Source organism: Podarcis tiliguerta (assembly GCF_965153285.1).
Source record: "Podarcis tiliguerta genome assembly, chromosome: 14".
In the NCBI taxonomy this organism is placed as follows: domain Eukaryota; kingdom Metazoa; phylum Chordata; class Lepidosauria; order Squamata; family Lacertidae; genus Podarcis; species Podarcis tiliguerta.
This window is the reverse complement of record NC_139547.1, coordinates 17,653,862-17,676,095: the sequence shown is the minus strand read 5'-3', so window position 1 is coordinate 17,676,095 and position 22,234 is coordinate 17,653,862. Positions and strand designations below refer to the sequence as shown.

At 42.8% G+C, this 22,234-nt stretch overlaps 1 protein-coding gene across 5 annotated transcripts in view; it reads left to right on the top strand.

Moving 5' to 3' along the window:
* Positions 1 to 22,234, top strand: part of ARNT2 (aryl hydrocarbon receptor nuclear translocator 2) — a 147,332-nt gene that overhangs the window by 24,902 nt on the left and 100,196 nt on the right. For 4 of the 5 annotated variants that reach the window (XR_014504571.1, XM_083412001.1, XM_083412000.1 and 1 more), the window contains exons 2-3: positions 11,493 to 11,604; positions 19,195 to 19,242. Coding sequence is in view for 4 of the 5 variants with exons in the window: in XM_083412001.1 (XP_083268127.1) it covers positions 11,493 to 11,604; positions 19,195 to 19,242 (160 nt within the window). In the remaining variant the exon portion in view is untranslated. Of the gene's footprint in view, positions 1 to 3,454; positions 3,597 to 11,492; positions 11,605 to 19,194; positions 19,243 to 22,234 lie in introns of those variants that run through there. The other variant, XM_083412003.1, reaches the window with a different exon arrangement.

Here is a 22,234-nt window from a genome sequence, read left to right as displayed (position 1 = left end):
CTTTAAGGTCCGCTTTCTCCTCCTCCCTGTCTCCAACTTAAGACTGACTAAATGCAAACTCTGTGGGTTCAGCATCAAGCCAGTTCTCTCCCACACCCACAAAACTTTGTTTAACATCGAGCCTGAGGAAGGATTCTGGAGAACTTGAAAGCTTGCTCACTTGCATAACAATTGGATTAAGGCATTTATTGCCTGTCGGTTGATTTTTGGTTCCTAAGGACTAGCATGGCTTCTTTTGCTTTTTGGGGTTTTGTTTTGTTTTTGCTGAGGCAACTTAAAATGAAATTTATGCTTGTTGTAAACTCAGCTCTGTCTTCTCCTGTGCTCCGTCTTGGTTATCTTATGTAGATAATTGATTTTAGTAAGGAGTTGTAAGCTGCCTTGGGGGCTTTGCAGTTGAAATGTCATAACCCTCAACTGTCCTGGGAAAACTGGGACATCCTGTTTTTTCATGGCGGCCATTGTGGGCACTGCAGTCTCACACTTCCTCGTGATTTTGTGAAGGCATCAATATTGTTGTTGTCATAATAATTTCAATTTATTACCTGCCCTTTAGCATCAGATCCAAGGAGTGGTTATGACAATTAAAATGCAACATTAAACATAATTGAAACAAATTGCAGTCCCAGGAATAGGGTGGGCCCTGAAAACAAATATCCCTGGTCAAAGGCCATGGTTAAGCGATGTGTGGTAAGCCTACACTGGAAACTTTAGAGTGTTGAACAAATGTTTAATATATAGGGTGGGGGGAAGGATTCTGTTTATGAATAAAATAAGATATAAGCAGTAATGGGTGGGAGGGATCAGCACAGATTTTCAAAGAAAAGATTGGTGGCCATTTCTGTGGCAATGGAATCAATGCAAAACAATGTGATAATTATGGATGGGTTAAGTATGACATAATCAATTGAATTTCTATTTGGTTTTGAGTATTTCGGAAGAGGGGAAAACTAAATCACCAGGCAAAGGAGGGGGGAAAGGGAAATAAAATCCACCCCACACACTCAGCGATGAGCTTGCTCAAAAACTCTGCGCCAACTGAAATTCTAGATAAATTCTGAGGTGCCCCGTGTATTGAGGCACAAAAAAGGGAAACCTCTTTGCATAGGAAAGAGCACCGTTGCTCTGGTGGTTCCTGTGTACAGAGCCTTTTGAGTCTCCCTGTTAATTTAAATGGAAAGAAGTGATGTACAGGCAAAACAACAGGCCCATGCTCATCTTCCTGTAGGGCAGGAGAACCCCTTTGTGTGCGCATTTGTGAACTAAAATGCCTTCATATGCACATCGCAAAATGAAGCTATGTAAGGAATACTACATCATCATTCACACACATACACACACAGTCAAAGATTCCACTTCAGAAGTTTGATTCAGCTTGTTTATGTTGATGAATAGGGCCTTCGATGCAGATAAAAGGCGGATTCATTTATTCTAGTGTCAAGCAAGATGCACTTGGCTTGCTGATCCAGCAAGACAGCTAGAGCTTTCCATAAAATATTCATGTGTGTCCCAATATTGTTCTCTCTTTAAGAGTATCGTTCTTTGTTTTTTAAAATGTATAGTGTAACAACAATGTGTTCTCCCCAAATGCAATGAAGGTTGTGTCCCAAACAAGAGGCTAAATTGGCATATGAGAGCCAGTGTGGTGTAGCCGTTAGTGTTGGACCCTCAGAGGCTAAGGGTTCAACTCCCCACTCAGCCTTGAAACTTAACTTACCTCACTCGTTGTTGTGAAGATAACATGGAGAGGAGGAGGACACACACACAATACCACCTTGAGTGTCTTTGGTATATAAATGAAACAATAAATACTTTATTAAGTCATGGAAAGCTGCAGAGCGGAGAACAGAAATGCTGCTAAATGTACGACGAACCATAATACATGTTACGGTCATTGTGGTTTGTGGATGGTGATCAACTACATGTTACTCAGAGCAGACCCATTGAAATTGAGGAACATGACTTGGTTAGATCCATTAACTTCAGTAGGTCTACTCTGGAGTACAGCTCAGTTGGTTACCACCCCCACATCATACCCTCCCAACATTTTCCTGATAAAAATAGGGACGTCCTATATTATTATTATTATTTATTATTATTACCACACCCATCTGACTGGGTTGCCCCAGCCGCTCTAGGTGGCTTTCAGCATATATAAAAACACAATAAAACATTAAAAAAGTCCCTCTACAGGGCTGCCTTCAGATGTCTTCTAAAGATTGTATAGTTACTTATCTCCTTGGCTTGGGGGTTCCATAGCTCCATATAGTCCAACATTTCTCTGATGAAAATAAGGCCTTCCTAAGGAAATGTGGGACATTCCAGGATCAAATCAGAAACTGGGACGGCTTTGGTAATACCAGGACTGTCCCTGGAAAATAGGGAGACTTGGACATATGGCTGAAATCCACCTCCTATCAGCCCCGGCCATTATGGCCAATGCTTAGCAACGATGTGCATTTTCAAGGTTCAGATCAAATCTGCTGGATACAACTTTTACCCAGATCCCTTGGGAAAGTGAAGTCCATCTCTCTTTTTCTTTCTCCTGGGCAGTACAGGGACTGATCTAGAGGAGGGGGAGAGTAATGATAAGCAGGGGTGGTGCCCACAACGCTCACTTGAAACCACAGATGTGTCTAGGACACGTAACAGTTGGCAATCTCAATAGAAGAGAACACCAACTTCCTCAGAATGCCAGGCGCACAGGTATGGGGTGGGGCGGGGGGAGAGTTTATTTTCTTATCAGGGAAACCACTGTTCTTTCTGGGGTTTTGGCAGAGGCCCACAATTGCTGGCTTGGCTTACTAGACCGCCATTATCTGTGGTCACCGCCAACTCCCTTTCCAGCTTTGAGTCCTCTGGCATCCAGCAAGGACTTGTGGGTTAGGCAAGGTCATTTCTGATTTCTGATTTGTGCAAGGTATGGGGAAAGTAAGATGCAAGGGAAGCTCTCTCGTGCTATTTGGAAAAGACTTCTGGATTTGAGACCTCTGCGGTAAGGACAGAGGAGCCAACTCTTAGAGGCCAAGGTCCCTTGGCTGCCCCATAAAACATTTGAGGGGACCAGGGCCCCCAAAAGTTGATAAGCGTTGCAATTCATATGGTGTGTGTGCACTGCGTCTTGTGATAGATTGTGTGGGGTGGGGCTTACCTGCCCCCCCCCATTTATTTATTTTTAAGTTGGTACCATTGGGTAGAGAACTGTAGGAACCGGGTGTCCCGCTTGCCAGAGGGCTCAGTGCATTTACACTGGCAACTGGATTTGTGAGTCCTTGCATTTTTGGAAAACTGGCTTGATGCACATCGAGAGCCCCCCCCCCACTTTTTCCCGCCACCAGAATGCAAGTGGTTAATGCAGAAAATGGCATTAATTTTGCCTTGCAAATAAATTGATCAGTATGCAAGACGCTTGTCACCAGCTGAATCATGGTCCACAGTTAAGGTAAACAGATCTGGGATGACACTTTCTGAGCAGAATACCAATGCCGTTGTATTTCTTCCCAGAGGTTTTCTGACATTTCTTACGAATTCCTTTTGAAGGAGGGTTCGGCTGCAAGAAGAAAACAGCAGTTTTGCAGGACTTCTTGCCTACGAAGGTGGGAGACATTAGGGTGGGTGGGATCTGATCTCTTGCATAGCGTTGCTGAGTCTGGATTTGAGGGCATTTGCTTATTAATTTGTGTGTTTTATTTGTGGTGAGAGAGAGGCAATTTGCTATACAGCCTGTTTGTCGGTTTGGAGTTTTCTTTAAAGGCATATGCAAAAATATTCTGTGTCCGTTCATCGTTCCATTGCGCTTGCTGGATTCATTTTCATATTGTGCTGGTAAAGTGCTATCCGACAAAAGGTGGGATGTAATTGCAGCATAGCCTTCTGCTGAGTCAGACCATGGATGCCTCTTGCTCTGTACTGTCTGCACTGACTGCCAGTGGCTCTCCTGGCTTTCAGGCAAAGGTTGAACCTCGGATCTTCGATACGCAAGGCAGATTCTCTATCGCCGAGCTACAGCCTTTTTTTGAACAATCTTTTACAGTGGAGGTTCTCTTGATGCTTTTATTTCAGTGTGTTCTTTGCTGCCAAGTGGCCTGGGAGACTCTCTCCCTCTCTCCCACCCTCTTTAAATCTTTGTGTATTAAACTCTTTCATAAAACTGCTGGCTGTTGCTGGTGGCAAAAGGCCTTTAATTTGCAAGGCTCAGAACCCAGTATTATTAGTCTGACTTTTTTTTTTTAAAGGATAATTTCATGTGCTGCTGATTCAAGCTAAGAAATATTATCTCCTTGGCATTCATGCAAAATGGAGACTTGTTTGGAAGGAATAGGTAATTCAGGGCACGCAGCCAGGTATGTTAAAACTTGTATTTTTTAAAAAAAAAAACACCCCAGATTTATATGCTGCAATCACATGCATGTCTGGGAATTCCATTGAACTTCCACATAAAGACGTATAGGATTGGGTTGATAGCCTGGTTAATTTAGGCTTGTAAACAGCCACCCACAAAGTCCTAAGATTCTTCCTGGGGCACATCAAAGAGCCAGCTTTTTTATTTCACTGATGCCTCTGTACTGTAACACCTGATTACCTGAGGTGAATAGAAATTGATTTCCAGGTGACCAGGCCAAAACATAAATGGTAAGAGAGTTTTTGCTCTTAAGGCCGCCGATGGGCCACAAATGAGATGTATCGAGGCAAATGGGGGATACTTAAGGTTGTTTGTAGCCTAGTAACTATTATGGACTTAATTGCAAAGTTTAATTGTGTGCCTGAGCTCTTGGCATGCAGCACTGGGATCTTTCATCCCAGGGTTCGAAATTCAACAGGCGCATTTTGCACCTGGCTATCGGCCACTTGCAACCAAGTGAAGATGCTGGGACGCCAGGATGGGGCCTGGTGTCTCCACCATCTGGAGCTTCATGCCTGGAGATCCTTGGATTTTGCTAGCAACGCATCCTGTAGATATTTTATCTGCACAATTGGAATGAATTTCAGGAACCAAAAAGTTGCATTGGAAAACATGGCCCCCAAATGGCAGCAAGGCATTCTGTTTTGGCGACTGTAGCCCTGGTTTAAGGAGCCATTTGGCGCCTAAGCTTAGTTATCTGAGTTTCTAACACTGCTTTCAGTTCTTATAGATGTAGTATATGGAGAAAGGAGGGAGAAAGGTTGTTTTCTGCTGCTCCAGAGAAGCAGACACGGAGCAATGGATCCAAACTACAAGAAAGAAGATTCCACCTAAACATTAGGAAGAACTTCCTGACAGTAAGAGCTGTTCGGCAGTGGAATTTGCTGCCAAGGAGTGTGGTGGAGTCTCCTTCTTTGGAGGTCTTTAAGCAGAGGCTTGACAACCATATGTCAGGAGTGCTCTGATGGTGTTTCCTGCTTGGCAGGGGGTTGGACTAGATGGCCCTTGTGGTCTCTTCCAACTCTATGATTCTATGATTCTAGTATTAGAACATAACAAAGGCATGAGAAGATACCCTTTTCATACCGAATTATTTCCACCTGTCTCCTCCCAGGATCTAGGAAGAGTGGTGTGGCAGCTGACATACATACCTGAACCCCTGCCATCTTTTTTCTTTGAAATTAAGAGCAGCTGGCAATATTGCCTACTATATTATATATAATTTACTAGAAAGGAAGGTACTTCCCCCCCTTTTAAAAACCAAACCCAGAAATTTTCAATTAACCTCAGTTTCCCATTTTATCCAAGGTTAAAATCTTCAGAACAAGCCAGCATCTTAAACGATTATTTGAAGTTGGTGCAAAATCTTTACTTGTTCTGACTCTGATAACCAGGTTGTTGTTTTTTAGTTTGGAAGAAGCAGGCAAGTACAATTAATCAAAGACCTCCAAATTTTATTTTGGTGCACCAAGAAGAAAAAAGGGAGCGGACTGTGTGTGTTGTCTCAAGGATTGTCCATATCGCAACATCTTTGTTTATATTACTTATTTTGTTATGTGCTGAAGTTTTCACCCTGGGCCAGCAGGGGGATACTGTAGATAGTTTTCACTCAGGTCCACATATGCAAATAAGGGATTGAAACTGACGTTCAGTGATTGGATAGTTACAGAAAATGGTTACTCTTGCGTTCTAGTGGAGCTCTATATAAGCAGGCTGGCTGAACCCTTCAGTTCAGTTCTGTTCTGGCCTGTGAATAAACAAGAGCTGTTTGAAGAATCGCTGTGTCGTCTGATATGTTCACCCACAACTTAACATATTTGGCAATATTTATATACTGCTTTATAGAAAAGAACCCTAAGCAGCTTACATAAAATAGTATATTGAATCAATATATGCAGGCATTGAATTTAGTGAGACTAACAGAACGATCCTAACTATAAAGAGCTGGTGTAAATTACACTGGCATAAGTTTCCTCTATTGTGAACTCTGCAGTAGGTTTTTGGAGAAATTTGATATACGCTACCCTTTTTGCTGGCTGAGTTCTGCTGGGTTGCTGAAAAGTGTTTAAAATAGATGTAAGTCTCTCTCCCCCCCATACCTTCCATCTCCCCCCCCCCCCAGTCCTTTTTTTGGTACAGTGGTACCCCGCAAGATGAATGCCTCGCAAGACGGAAAACCCGCTAGACGAAAGGGTTTTCCGTTTTTCGATGCGCTTCGCAGGACAAATTTCCCTACGGGCTTGCTTCGCAGGACGAAAATGTCTTGCGAGTCTTGAGATTTTTTTTCACTCCACACCCCCTTTTTCTAAGCCGCTAAACCGCTAATAGCCTTTTAGCAGCTAATCCGCTAATCCCTTAAGCCTTTAATAGCCGCTAAACCGCTAATAGCGCTAATCCGCTAAGCCGCTAATAGGGTTGCTTCGCAAGACGAAAAAACCGCTAGACGAAGAGACTCGCGGAACGAATTAATTTCGTCTTGCGAGGCACCACTGTACTTACAACAGAATAAGTCACACCTGGTTTCCCTGGCTGAGCCCCTGCTGATCCGGGGTGAGGGACATATGCCAGTCAAGCCCTAGTTCAGCTGGGACATCCCAATATCCACCAGATCCAAGCTATCCCATCTTGGAGGATATTGAGTTTGGATTGTGCTGCTTCCTGGAAAGAAGTGGCTTTAGGATTGCAGCCGCAGTATGGCTTCAGTTCAAACAAATGTAAAGCTTTGCTTTTTAAATTAACTTCATTTGAATGCTTGTAAATGTTAAGGAAAGTGTGACAGCTCAGTAGCGAGCACTTCCTTGACTTCAGATTTTAAGGTTTAAAATGAAGGCGTCAAAAACGGTTACCATGCCAATTTTAGCATGGATGAATTGCTTCCTAGACAAGTGCATAAAGAAGCATGTTTCATATGTAGAAACACCTGGGGGGGGAGTTACCGTATTATTCGCTCTATAAGACGCACCAGACCACAAGACGCACCTCGTTTTTGGAGGAGGAAAACAAGAAAAAAAATATTCTGACTCTCAGAAGCCAAAACAGCAAGAGGGATCGCTGTGCAATGAAAGCAGCAATCCCTCTTGCTGTTCTGGCTTCTGGGATAGCTGCACAGCCTGCATTCGCCCCATAAGACGCACACACATTTCCCCTTACTTTTTAGGAGGGAAAAGGTGAGTCTTATAGAGCAAAAAATACGGTAGTTACAACCTTGGTTTTTTCTTTATTTGACTTGTATCATATATCCATTCCAGTTGCTCAGTTTGACTTGACTTGAGCTTTATGAAATAATACATTTCTAAAAGTGGAAAATGTTCAGCGGAAAAAAATATAATAACAGAAAATGTTCCACCCAATGTAATTGGTTCTGAATTGTGCTCAGAGAGGACATTGCAAGTATTTGACATATCAGAGACTTCAATTGCAGCTTGACTGCACCTCCTGGGCATAAAAGGGAGATGTTTCTCACCTGGATTTCCTCTTAAAATGCATTGTTTCAGTCTTTCTGCTCTGTAGCACTTTTGGCTGATGAAGAGTTCCCCTAATAAAACCTAATGTACCAGGCAAATTTCCTCAAAGTAATATTCAGTAGCAATGATACTACATAAAATGCCCATCATTGCATGGTGACTGGGTACAATATAAGTTGACTTTAAGGAGTTCTCCAGACACAGTGGAACTGCCATAGATACGTGTTGAAATACCGCACTTCTTTCCTTAGTTCAGATCGTGGTAAAGCTTAACTGTGGTTTGATGTGACGCCAGGACTGATAAACCATGGCTTGCATTTGGCCTGCAGAGCAAAGATAACATTGGGCTGTAGCCTGACACTCTAACCACTACACCTCACTGACTCTGCTACATCACCCACTATACCACAATACAGGCAATCCTCATTTTGCGTGGGGGTTATGTTCCGGACCCCCATGTGCATCTGTGGGGCCCCTGTTCCGCCCTATTAGTGACGTTTTCAGGTCACTTTCAGGTTTGGCGCCATGCACATGTGCGCAATCAAGTATCAGTTGGATGTATGCATGTTTTGGTGGTTTAGTGATAAACATGACCACTTTAATGTCCTTATCCCAGATGCAGTTACCATCTTGTTGCTTTTCTTTGCCATTTTCCATTGACTCTTAAAACCACTTTGTTCCATCAGGCTTTTAATAATGAACTGTTCCCCTATGGGCCTTTTCTGTCTGCGTGTGAATTGATCGCTTGTTTTCATTTTAGCTCTTGTCTGCATTTGATTTGTGCCTTTTGTTGATGGTTGCTGTTAGCTTTTGACTTGTTTTAAGGTAAGGTAAAAGGTAAAGGACCCCTGGACGGTTAAGTCCAGTCAAAGGCAACTATGGGGTGCAGTGCTCAACTCACTTTCAGGCCAAGGGAGCCGGTGTTTGTCCACAGACAGCTTTCGGGGTCATGTGGCTAGCATGACTAAACCGCTTCTGGCACAACGGAACACTGTGACAAAAACCAGAGTGCATGGAAACACCATTTACCTTCCCGCCACAGCGGTACCTATTTATCTACTTGCACTGGCACGCTTTTGAACTGCTAGGTTGGCAGAAGCTGGGACAGAGCGACGGGAGCTCACTCCGTCGCGGGGATTCAAACCTTTCAATCAGGAAGTCCAAGAGGCTCAGTGGTTAAGACCACAGTGCCACCCGCTCCCTTTAAACCTTTTAAACCTTTATTGTACAGTACTTCATTTCATTTAAACTAAATTATAACATTAGAAAGTTATAATAATTGCAACCACAATAATAATCACCACAGCCACCACCATCATCATAATACCATCAGAATAGCTTGTGATGCAAATGAGGAAAATGATGCAAAGTAGGAAAGGAAAGGAAAGTAGTAGAGGAAATACTTTGCACTCCGAAGGTCCCAGATTCAATCCCCAGAATCTCCAGGTAAGACTGGGAGAGACTTTCGCCCGAGAGAAACCCTGAAGAACCATTGCTGGTCAGTGAATTTCTTTGATAAGATTGTTTTTATCCACCCTTTACCACATGTTTCCTAGTTATGGCAATATAATCATACAATTTAAAAAAAACCAAGTAAAGCAGTTTCTCCAGTTATATATAAAAAGTGAAACAATTATAAGCAAAAGCAGCGTAGTATAAGCTAAACAAAACAGGTGTGTGTCCTACAAAAATACCTTACCTGTCAAAGGCCGGGGCAAAGAGATGTATATTCACACAGCAGAAGCTATGCAATGAAGAAGCTAGAGATGCAAGTAGCATTGCCGGGGTTTGGACCCAGAAGACCCTTGAGGTCTCAGCTCTACAATTTTATGATTCTTGCTCTGTGCGGAGGGTGCTCCACAATTTAGTGGCTGCCACAGAAAAAGCCATCTCCACACGCTTCTTAGGCAGTGTTAGAAACTCAGCTATGTAAGCTCTTCGCCAAATGACATCTTTAAACCTGGGTTTCGGTTGCCAAAACAGTATATATAAGCACCGTGTTTTCCTCAATGAAGTTTTTTTTTTTTTTGTCATTATTAATTTCATTTCTATATACCACTTGACATTTTAAAGAAAAAAATCCCAAAGCACTTCACAGCACATTGAAACATCAAACAAAACCATCCAGAATAAAGCAAATTCAAGCTTTGAGGAAAATATTTCAGATTCTTCTCTAAGTGACATTTTGCTTTCTCCATATTTAGTTGCCTACTTGATTTATATGGCTGCCCTGTAGCAGATGTACTCTAGCAAACCAGGGTGGGGTACTGGTTAGAGTGTTGGACTAGAACCTGGGAGATCAGGGTTCAAATCTCCACGCAGTCATGAAGCTTACTCCTTGGAAGAAATGGTGGGATATAAATGCAGGAAATAAGCCCTTGTGCTTATCACCTTAAAAAAGCTGGAGGGCCAGCCAGGTGGAGCTGTCAGTCGCCAACCTGGCAACCAGAGGTCTTCACCTGGTCGCAACTGGAGCTGAGCCAGTCGCAAAAACGCACCTGGCGCCTGGCTAATTTCTAACACTGTTCTGAGGGTAGCAAAGCTCAATTTTGCATAGACGGCACTGCACTAAATGAACCAAGAGTCTGACTCTCTATAAGGAAAGGGGCCAAGTTCACTGCATGTACGGTGTTAAAGGGAAATATTATGAAAATGATGTATAGATGGTACTTAACTCCTGTAAAATTAGCAAAGATCTATCATAATAGTGATAATCTATGCTGGAAATGTAAAGAAAAAGAAGGTACCTTTTATCATATGTGGTGGACCTGCCCCAAGGTGAAAGACTTCTGGGAGAAGATTTATAATGAATTGAAAAAAAATGTTGAAATACACATTTACTAAGAAACTAGAGGCCTTTCTTCTTGGAATAATAGGCCTGGAATTGCCCAAGAAAGATGTTAGATTGTTTTTGTATGCCACAACTGCAGCTAGAATTTTGTTAGCTAAGAATTGGAAAACACAAGAAGTCCCAACAGTGGAGGAATGGCAAATGAAGATGATGGACTTTTCAGAGCTAGCCAACCTGACTGGAAGAGTCTGCGACCAGGAGGAGGAAGAGTACCAGAAGGGATGGATGAAATTCAAAGACTATTTCGTTAAATATGCTAAGATAACTTAATTGGGAAAACTTGCAAATACCAGATAGGCTTAGGATTTAAATATGTGATGTTTGAGAATAAAATGTTTAAAGTTAAAAAAAAGAAAGAATGATGTTAAGTGATTAAGTTAATTTTATGAGAAATTTGGTTTTGGAAAACTGTTACAATGATATACACTGAAACTCAGCCAGAAGGATTAGAGGAAGTCACCTAACAATGTTACGAAGATTGGATTAGGTACAGTTAAGATTTATGTTTGTTTGTTTGTTTAAAATTTTTGGGAAATCAATAAAAGAATTTGGAAAAAAAGTAAGAGTCTGACTCTCTATAAAGCAGCCTCCTGCATCCATAAATGGCTCAGGGCAGTTAACCATTGACACAACCTTACTTGGCTATATGGGAGGGGAACCATGTCGTTGGCTGAAGAGTAAAACTGGGAGCTGCTGGGTTGGGAGTTTGAATCTCCTCCCCCTGCATCAAACTCATTTTGCTAAGTCAGCTCTTTCTTCCCCGTCTCCCTTGCAGAGATGGCGTCGGACATACCTGGGTCAGTGACGTTGCCGGTGGCGCCGATGGCAGCTGGTCAAGTGAGAATGGCCGGGCCCATGCCTGCTAGAGGAGGAAAGAGACGCTCTGGGTAAGTTGATTTAGCGTGGCAGGCCCTGTGGGACTCCCCACCAATAGATGTTCAGCAGGAACCATCCCTGCTTTCTTAAAAATGCCATTACTTTTTATACAGGCCTTCACAATACGAATTTCTCTTTTTAACCAACCTGTATCTGCTGGTGTTTTTTTATTGATGTCTTTGTGTTAAATGGATGCTTGTGGACCATTTAATTATATTGCAAACCACCTTGATAGGCTTTGTGAAGGTGCAGGTTATAAATATATAAATATTTATGCTTGAAGTAAAGCTGGAAGTTTCTTTCCTACAGAACCCCCCACTTCCTGAACAGCACTGAGTTGTTTATTTGGCTATTTTGTTGGGTTCATCTAGGTTTTACTCAGGGTAGAACCGTTAAAATTCATGGACCTATGTATGATTATCGTAAAACGGCTGGTTTTATTTATATTTAATTTTGTGTATGTTGCTGTAAACGTTTTGCTTCAATGGTTATTTCAGATGGTTCTTTATAAACTGCTTAGAAGTCTGCTGTCAAGTAAGCGGTATATAAACTTTGTAAAAAATAAAGTATTATAATAATATATATAATAATATGTAATATGTAATATAATATTGCTTCCAGAGGAACTCTGGGCAGACTATTCTGGCCTTTGAGCTTGAGGCACAACCAATTTTAGGTTACTAGGTACTAATATTATAAACTTTGGGACGACTTTTGGACCTGAAGTTATTGGGTAGTTTTACTTAACTTTTGGTGAGCTTTATGCTAATGAATTTTGATGCAACAGTTATGTTGTAGTGATATTATACTTCTTTATTATGCACTATTATTGTAATACTGCATTTAGACTGGGAGGTATCCAGGTGACCCTGTTCCCCAAATTAGCTCTGGAGGGTTGGCCCAACCCCCAGAACAGATTTAGGGGGTGCACAGGCAGAAGAAGGGAGCAGAAATCCTCATGCTCACAGAACACAGTGGCTAGCACTGCATTGGAGCCAACCCACTTTTTCAGGGACCATTTTGTGCACAGATGTGTTTGTGGGGAAATGGGGCATATCGGTAAATTGACTATGACCATAGAGTCCAAACATGGACCTTTGCTCTTCCTGGTTGTGAGACAGGAGGGGGAGTGGAGGTTTTGTCCTGGTGAGAACTGGGGTGTGAGTCATGTCTTATTGTTGTCTTCTTTGTCTCCTTGTGGGTGTTGTCTTCTTTGTCTCCTTGTGGGTGGTGGTCCTGATGCTCCCCTCTGCTGTATGTCTCTAGTCTTTGTGGGTGCATCAGTGAGGGTTGGGAGGGGTTATGGGAGTGGGGCAGCCATCCCTGTGCAAGGCAGGGGCTTAGGAAGGGGGGCGGTGAGGGGTCAGTCCGCCCCAGGTGCCCTCACTGAGGAGGGTGACATTCAGTGTGCCGCCTGCCTGCGACTCCCAAGCCAATCCTGAGCCGTGGAATTCCCCCTTCCCCCTTAGCTTTGACAGCTTGGGGGAGGCTTGGGAGTTGTGGGCTGGTGGCGCCCCAAATGTCTGCCATGGGTGGCTCACTCCGCCCCCGGCTGCAGGGCGCGCATGCCGCTCCGGGCTCCCGAGTGGCTATCCCACGCCTGGGATGGCATCCTCCGTGCCATGCCCCCCTCGGGAGTGTGCCCACCCTGGGCAGCACGGGCATATGATCTACCGCTGGTGGTAGGGGGAGATTCGGAGGTAGAGGAAGATATACAGGGGAAGGAGGAGGTCTAGTGATATCAAAGCCCTTGTCCGCTCTGCTTCACCAGCTGTATTTGAGAATCTGGGGGTGCTGGCCAGCCTCCCTGGCCTGGTTGTCGTTGTTGCTAAATGCCAGGTCTGTCCAGAATAAAACTTTGATAGTGTGCGGCATGTATAACTGAGACTTGGCTAACAAAAAAACAAACAATTATTTAACGTTTTAAAACACATTCATTCGATAACACAGAGAAGCTATGCAGGTGAAAGAAATTTGCATCATTTATGCTGGTTTTACCACTGGGAGCCAGTGTGGTGTAGTGGTTGAGAGCGGTAGTCTCGTAATCTGGGGAACAGGGTTCGCGTCTCCGCTCTTCCACATGCAGCTGCTGGGTGACCTTGGGCTAGTCACACTTCTCTGAAGTCTCTCAGCCCCACTCACCTCACGGAGTGTTTGTTGTGGGGGAGGAAGGGAAAGGAGATTGTTAGCTGTTTTGAGACTCCTTCGGGTAGTGATAAAGCGGGATATCAAATCCAAACTCTTCTTCTTAGGGAGGGGCAAGATGCTGTGTAAGGCTCTAATGGGAAAATGCTGTGGCTTTTGAACTTTCCACCAGGGACCTCCCATACTAATTGAAGGATGTATCTTTATGGCATAAGGACCAGGTACTTGGTGTCTCTGTGTGTTTTAAATCATTGCTTAGGTTCTCATCTTATTCTGTACATTCACTCAGACATGACGTCATCCAGGCAGTCCTGGCTTCCCTCTCTCCTCCCAATCTATCTGTAGGAAGTGTGTTTTCATGGGGAAGCTTTCAAATGTGCAAGTCTCCACCTGCAGCCTAGAGATGGAACTGGCCCGAACAAAGCTGTCATCTCTTGACTGTGTATCACTCTTTCCTTAAATGTCTTTAAATTTCACTCTAGTGACATTTTAAACAAGTTTTTCCTGCCCTCTCACATGGTATCGAAGAGAACTTTGTAACACATGCCTTTCATCCTTGCATCAGTTTACTGTTAATCCTGTACATGCCTACTTGGAAGTAGGTCCCATTGAGCTCAACAGGGTTTGCTCCCAGGTAAGTAAGTATATATTACTGCAATCCAAAAGGCTTTGTTTGCTTTCTTTTTTAAATTTTAGCTTGCCTTTTTCTTATATTTAAGACATCTAGCAGCTTGGAACTGAAAAATTCAAATTAATATAATTATTTCTCTGGTTTTGGGTCAGTCCTTTCGCAATGGGCAATTAATGTATGAAATGGGAAAGAGAATTATTCCTTCAATTTGAACAGTTCCATTTTAAAAAAGGACCTGCCCCACCCCTCTCTCTCCCTTGTGTACTTTGGAAAACAAAACAAAACAAATGTCTTTCTCTGCAGTGATACCATTTGTCTTCTTAGAATTACTTCTGCCGTTGTTGTGTGGTATGCTCTGGCTAGAGGATCTCATCTGATGTGGTCAAGTGAGATAGGAATTGCATTTCATAAACCATGTACTACGATCCTAAAGGTTAATAGCCCAGTCTTCAAAACATAATGGAACGCACTCCACTGATGCAAACATAGCTTCTGTTGGGATGGAATTTTGAGAATCTATCTGGATTAGAGATTTGGTATGTTCTGGGGTGTGACTCAGTTTCCCCCAGGGCAAACATGAGGTGTAAAGGTAAAGTTAAAGGTACCCCTGACTGCTAGGTCCAGTTGTGGCCGACTCTGGGGTTGCGGCGCTCATCTCGCTTTATTGGCTGAGGGAGCCGGCGTTTGTCTGCAGACAGCTTTGTCCGGGTCATGTGGCCAGCATGACTAAGCCGCTTCTGGCGAACCAGAGCAGCACACGGAAACACCGTTTACCTTCCTGCCAGAGCGGTACCTGTTTATCTACTTGCACTTTGACGTGCTTTCGAACTGCTAGGTTGGCAGGAGCAGGGACCGAGCAACGGGAGCTCACTCCATCGCGGGGATTCGAACTGCCGACCTTCTGATCGGCAAGTCCTAGGCTCTGTGGTTTAACCCACAGCGCCACCCGCGTCCCAAAAAATGAGGTGTAGAGCTTGTTAACTCCACCTCCTCAAAGGCATGCACAGCCTCTGATAATGCGTTCTGAAACATTTCCCACCGGCCTCAAATCCTTTGTTATGCCTTGTACAAGTGTTCCTCAAAATACAGTGGTACCTTGGTTTATGAACTTAATCCGTTCCACAAGTCCATTCCCTAACCAAAGCGTTCTTAAACGAAGGTGTGCTTTCCCATAGCAGCGGGGGACTCAGTTTACAAATGGAACACACTCAACAGGAAGTGAAACATGGTCTGCTTCCAAGGCAAAGTTCACAAACCAAAACACCTACCTCCGGGTTTGCAGCATTCTTAATCCAAGTTGTTCATAAACTAAGCTGCTCTTAAACCAAGGTACCACTGTACATTGTCAAATGAGAGAAAATTCAAAGAGCAGCAATAAAAGTAATCGAATTGAAAGCCAAAAGATAGCGAGGAATAAATTATAAGGCCTAAAAATAAAGCGCATATGTAAATATGATTTTTAAAAGCTTTTACATTGCCCTGCTCAGTATTCTATTTCAGTGATTTGTTCTAGCACATTGTTGGGATTTTATTGTGTTTCGATGTTATGTTCATTTGGTTTTTAGTTTGCGATTGCATGATTGTAATCCGTGTGAACTGCTTATTAGATTTTATTTCTTTATTAAATTGATTAGTTGCTTTTTCTTGCCAAAGGCAACACAATGCAACTTACAACCCTGAGGGGGTGGGGAGAGTGGCAGTTTGCTAAAAAAACTCTCTGAAGCCCTTCCCACCCTCCTTAAATTGCCGCTCCAGCAGCATTTAATTGAGGGAGGGGAGCTCAGAGAGCAGGTTGTCGAACAACTCTCCTTCTGCTGGGATAGTGCAGTCGGTAGTCCCTTAATCTCAAGGTTATGGGTTCAAGCCCCAGGTTGGGCAAAAGATTTCTGCATTGCAGGGAGCTGGACTAGATGACCCTCGTGGTCCCTTCCAACTCAACAGTTCTGATTTCTAAACATCGCTTCTTCCCCATCAGGTGGCCTGGACTGCCTGCCACCCACGCCACTTTCCCACTCACCAAGCAGCTGTTCTGTCTTCACCCTGTAGTTGGGATAGCCGCCTATTGGCAGCCATGTGAACTACAGTGTGATGACACTTGTAAAAAATTATAATATAGAGAGAAAAACCCTTACGAATAATTGTCTCCTAATTTCTAACATTTCTCCTAAAACACAGGTTCTTGTATGCAGCTTTGCTGAACATACCCTTTATTGCAAGCAGTTTCTCCCAATTTAATAAATTTTTGTTTTGGTTTTTCTTGGTAAAATATAAATCTTAGGCACACACTTTCCCCCCCTGATATGCACATTTTAACACACATTTTATGGCTGGAGAATTGCATCACAAAACGTAGAGAACTGCACATTCCCCCAACTAGAGTACAGTGGTACCTCGGGTTAAGTACTTAATTCGTTCCAGAGGTCTGCACTTAACCTGAAACTGTTCTTAACTTGAAGCACCACTTTAGCTAATGGGGCCTCCTGCTGCTGCCGCGCCGCCGGAGCACGATTTCTGTTCTCATCCTGAAGCAAAGTTCTTAACCTGAAGCACTATTTCTGGGTTAGCGGAGTCTGTAACCTGAAGCGTATGTAACCCGAGGTACCACTGTACTGAATTTCAAGAGGCCATTTGCCCACCACTCTCTGTGCTTGTTCTTTATGAAGCATCAAATATCTCAGCCAGTCTTAAAATGCATTATACATGCATATTTTTTTGCACTAAACTTTCCCATCTTGTGTTTTTTTGAGCAAATATAAATGGATAGATCTAGATTCTTCATGGTAAATAAATGACATACAGTGAAATATAATTGATGTAAGGAGGATATTGAAGATGAAAATAAATGATACTGTGAGTATGATGGTTGAAGACCTTCAAAGAAGCAGGCATGCTGTCTCAGTTTGACCTAAAATTATATTGGGTTGGCTCATGTGCGAAACAAATTTCACTTTGGCCACTGGATGTCACTGTTTCTTCACCAATATACATACAGTCACAGCTCCCACGGAGGAATTAAAAGGCTTTTTTGAAAGAATTTGATTTGATGCAGAGAGTGTCATTTTCTTTCTCTGCCAAGGAAAATGTAAATGATGGAATTGCAAACTGTGAGCATGATCTAGTTGAAGTTTCAAGTCCTTAAAGGCAATATAAATCATTGTGTGGTAACGGTTAGAGTGTTGGACAAGGACCAGGAGACCAGGGTGCAAATCCCAGTTCAGTCATGAAGCTCACTGGGTGACCTTGGACCAATTACTTTCTCTTAGCCTAGCCTACCTTGCAGGGTTGTTCTTACAATGAAATGGGGGAAAGGAGAATCATGTACAGTGCCTCGAGTTCCTGGGGGGAGGGGGTTTAGAATATTATTATTATTATTATTAATAATAATAATAATAATAAGGTAAAGGGACCCCTGACCATTAGGTCCAGTCGTGGCTGACTCTGGGGTTGCAGCGCTCATCTCACTTTATTGGCCGAGGGAGCCGGCGTACAGCTTCCAGGTTATGTGGCCAGCATGACTAAGCCACTTCTGGCGAACCAGAGCAGCGCACGGAAACACCATTTACCTTCCCGCCAGAGCGGTACCTATTTATCTACTTGCACTTTGACGTGCTTTCGAACTGCGAGGTTGGCAGGAGCTGGGTCCAAGCAATGGGAGCTCACCCCGTCGCGGGGATTCGAACCGCCGACCTTCTGATCGGCAAGTCCTAGGCTCTGTGGTTTAACCCACAGCGCCACCTAAATAATAATATATTTTTTTTAAATTTGTACCCCGCCCTCCCCAGCTGGAGCTGGGCTCAGAGCGGCCAACATCATAGAAATAATACAATATGAATTTAAAATGAATGATGAATTTAAAAAATAAACCAGGGTAGCATAAGTCCTAAGACAACCTCCACCAACCACTTCAGACATTTTGGACTGCGACTCTTATCAGCTATACTGACTGGGGCTGATGGGTGGGAGTTATAGTTCTAAAGCCGCTGGAGGGCACCAGGTCAGAGAAGGCTGGCTTAAGCGTTCCTCGCTCGTATCTCGTGGGTTTTGGATTCTGATCTCCACATGGCTGAGAATGTTTCCCTGCAGTTATAAAACCGCACAGCATTCTGGGAGTTATGTCTGCTCTTAAACCCTTTAGAATCCATAGGAGGCAAAAAAAAGAAGGGTACGTGGATGTCAAGAGTTTTATTTTGGGTTCTTGGAGTTCTTCCATGAAAAGTTAAGGTATTCCAGACGGTGACTAGAGAGCAGAACAAGAGTTCATTGAGGAACATTGAGGAAAGCTGTGGGCAAAGAAACTGGTCCGGGAGTTGAGGAGAGTTGGGCCCAGAACTCCTTGAGAAGGATGCTCTGGGGACCACACTGGTCATGTGATCCTGCCCAGAGCTCCTTGGACATATCAAGAGTCTAGGCAGAGCCAAACTCTAGGTGGGAGCTACTGATCACCTTTCCAGCAGTTTCTTCCTCCTGGGAAGTTGGAGGTAGGAAGTAGGAACTAAAGAAACATGGGAAGGTCATAGGTGGACTTAGAATCCTGGTTTTGGAAACCGGGCTGGGCTGAGGTAGAACGATTCTTTTACATGGCCATGCAGTATCTGTTTCGAATTAGTTCATTAAAATGTGGCGTTTGGATAGGGCTGCTAATCAAATCTAGCACAGTCTTTTCTCTTTCTTTCTTTCTTTCTTTCTGAAGCCGCACTAGCAAACAGAAAAAAGGGGGAAGAAGGGTTTTCAATATAAAAAACCAGATACAGGCCACATTGAAGCCATTGTTTCTTTAAATCAGAATGACTCGTTCAGAAATTACCATTTTTTTCTTTTTCCCCAGGATGGAGTTTGATGATGAAGATGGTGAAGGACCCAGCAAATTTTCAAGGTGAGGTTTTTGGGTTTTTTTAAGGGTTCCAAAAAGGGACGTGTTAGTGGAGGTAGCAAACAAACTTGGATTATTGTTTTGTCAGAGTTGTTGCTGAAATTTATTACACTTAATAATAGGGCTGCCAATTGAAGATGTCATCGCAAGTTTTAATCCATCAGTTCTACATAAATTTACAAGTGAGGAAACAATGCAACCAGGGCCATGCTTCAGTGATAGACCACCTGTTGTGCATGTGGATGATCCTAGCTGGCTGAACTAATAGTCTGTGTTGGGTTGAAATAAACGACAGATGAGTAACAGAGGTGTCATACGGGAGGCATCTCTCGAGCATGTCTCGGGGAGTCCCTTTTATTGAATATTACAGCATTGCCACGTATGGGCTTGTTGTTGATTGGTTAACACAAAGACAAAGCAAGGGTTGCATATAGGCTGCATATAGGCATTAATCATCAATAGATTAAAGGGTTGGGAAAGGAACACAGAGTTAGACAGGTATGAAAACTTCCTTATTAAACTGTCACTAAATGATTTATATACTCTTTATTGAACTAAGTGATTAATATAGTAATTAATATAGTCTCCCTATATTCCAGATTAGTAATATAGTAATTAATATAGTCTCCCTATATTCCAGATAATTCTGAAGCTCAAAGTGTGCCCTGCAGTATTGTAATTGAAACACCACTTGGGGTTTTTCAGCTTTTAAAAATTAACACAGATTTTGGGCGCAGGCTTACAGGCTGAAGATTTTGAGGTGATGCACTCAGGTTCTATGGCAGACATTCCCTTAAAAGTGACATTCCCATTTTCCTCATACATAGGCCAGGATGTGTCTCTTCTGAGGGAGTACTTTTTATACATTATTTTTAACTTTTTGAACCTTATGGCGGCTATGATACCACTTTAAACAATTATGGCTCGCTCCCCCCCAAGGAATTCTGGGAGATGTAGTTTGTTGTTAGGGTTGTCAGGAAATCTCTATTCCTAACAAAGAGCTACGGTTCCCAGGGTGGTTTAACAATCAACCCCTCTTCATATGGAACTCAGGGAATTGTAGCTCTGTGAGGGGGATTAGAAGGGCATCTTAACAGCTCTCAGCATCCTTAACAAACTATAGCTCACATAATTCTTTCAGGGAGGCCATGGCTGTTTAAAGCAGTATCATCACTCTTTAAATTTATGGTGTGGCCTTACTTTACAAGGCTGGGAGATCAAACACCACCCACCCAAAGTGGCCTTCCCATCAGATATCAAAGAAATAAACAATTATCTGATTTTTAGAGGACATCTGAAGGCAGTCCTGTTTAAGGAAGTTTTAATATTTGATGAATTATTGTATTTTAATCTTTTGTTGGAAGCTGCCCAGAGTGGGCGGGGTATAAATAAATAAATAAATAAATAAATTATTATTATTATTATTATTAATTACACAGCTTATAATCGTCAATCTCATTTAGGCACGTCTTTGGACATAAGGACTGCTTATATCAATCTATGTTTTTGAATTAATGTAGTATTCTCATTGTTAGTGTCCACTGGCAATGCTTTCATCTTTCAAATCATTTTTAAAAAACTTACCGGTAAAAACGATTTCAGTGGTAGCTCTGTTTAAGAACAGGCCAGTTTAAGAACGAATAGGTTTACAAACTCCGCAAAACTGGAAATAGTGTCCTGGTTTGAGAACTTTACCTCAGTCTAAGAATGGAATCCAAACGGTGGAAGGGCACCAATGGCCGGAGGCCTCATTAGGAAAAGAGCGCCTCAGTTTAAGAACGGCTTTGGTTTAAGAACGGACTTCCAGAACAGAATAAGTTCATAAACTGAGGTACCACTGTAATAATTTATTCAGCATCACAGCCCTATTTTTATTTCATTAGAGAATTTTATACCTCTCCAATTTCAAGACAGAAGAGCTCAGTATAGTAGGTTTATTTGGATATAATTTTCCTATGTTTTGGCAACCTACAGTGCTGCAGTGTATTGAAAGTAAATCAGAATGACCAGGGGTTGTCTTCTGTAATATGTCAAACTTTATAAGCTTTTATTACTGCAGTTTTACTGCGCTGTCATCGCACAACCTGAGACAGCAGTTTCTCTTGAAATGAATGGAATGACAAAGGAGCATTTATCTTAACAGCTTCCCGGGAGCTCTTAGATCCATCAGCTGCATGCAGCGTTAACAACCTCTTGGCTGCTATTTTTTAGGCTCAAGTTTTTGCATTGCTCAGTGAGTCTAATTGCAGCATCGTGGCAAAATTCGAAATGTATTTAAAGCCCTATGGCTTTCCTTTTCTTTTTAATAAAAGGGGCTATGGATAACTTTTGTATGTTGAAAAAGTCACGTATATGGTGTTATTTCACATGAACCACAGTCAGATGTGTGTGACAACGGAAAGTATCTGAAAATGGCACCTGGACCTTTTCAGGTGAAATATTATAACATAGTTTGAGTGTTGCTTGCACAAGCCACGGCAAACCAAGTGCTGCCACATTCCCCTCGGTACAGCTGCAAGGAAAAGCAACCACAACTACTTTTAAGCTAACCGCAGTTCCCCATTACATCAAAGCTGTGGTTGATTTAAACTGTGGTTCATTCAAGCAAGCTGGCTGATAGCCCTAGCCTATTCACTAACCATAGTTTAAACTAAGGGAATTCAATTTGTGCCCTCTAGATGTTGTTAAACTACAATTACCATCACCTTCAACCTTTGGCTCATGGTGGCTGGGGCGAATGGATATGGTAGTCCGACAGAGCACTAGGTTGGCTACCTCTGGTTTAAATTAACCACAGTTCTCCAAGTTTTGACGTTACAGGGAACTATGGTTAGTTTAAAAGTGGAAACGAATCTGCTAATTTACATTACATGGTTGCACTAGGCAGGCATGGCCTTCCATATGTTTTGGGACTACAATTCCCATCATCCCTGACTACTGGTCCTGTTAGCTAGGGTTGATGGGAGTTGTAGTCCCAAAGCATCTGGAGGGCCAC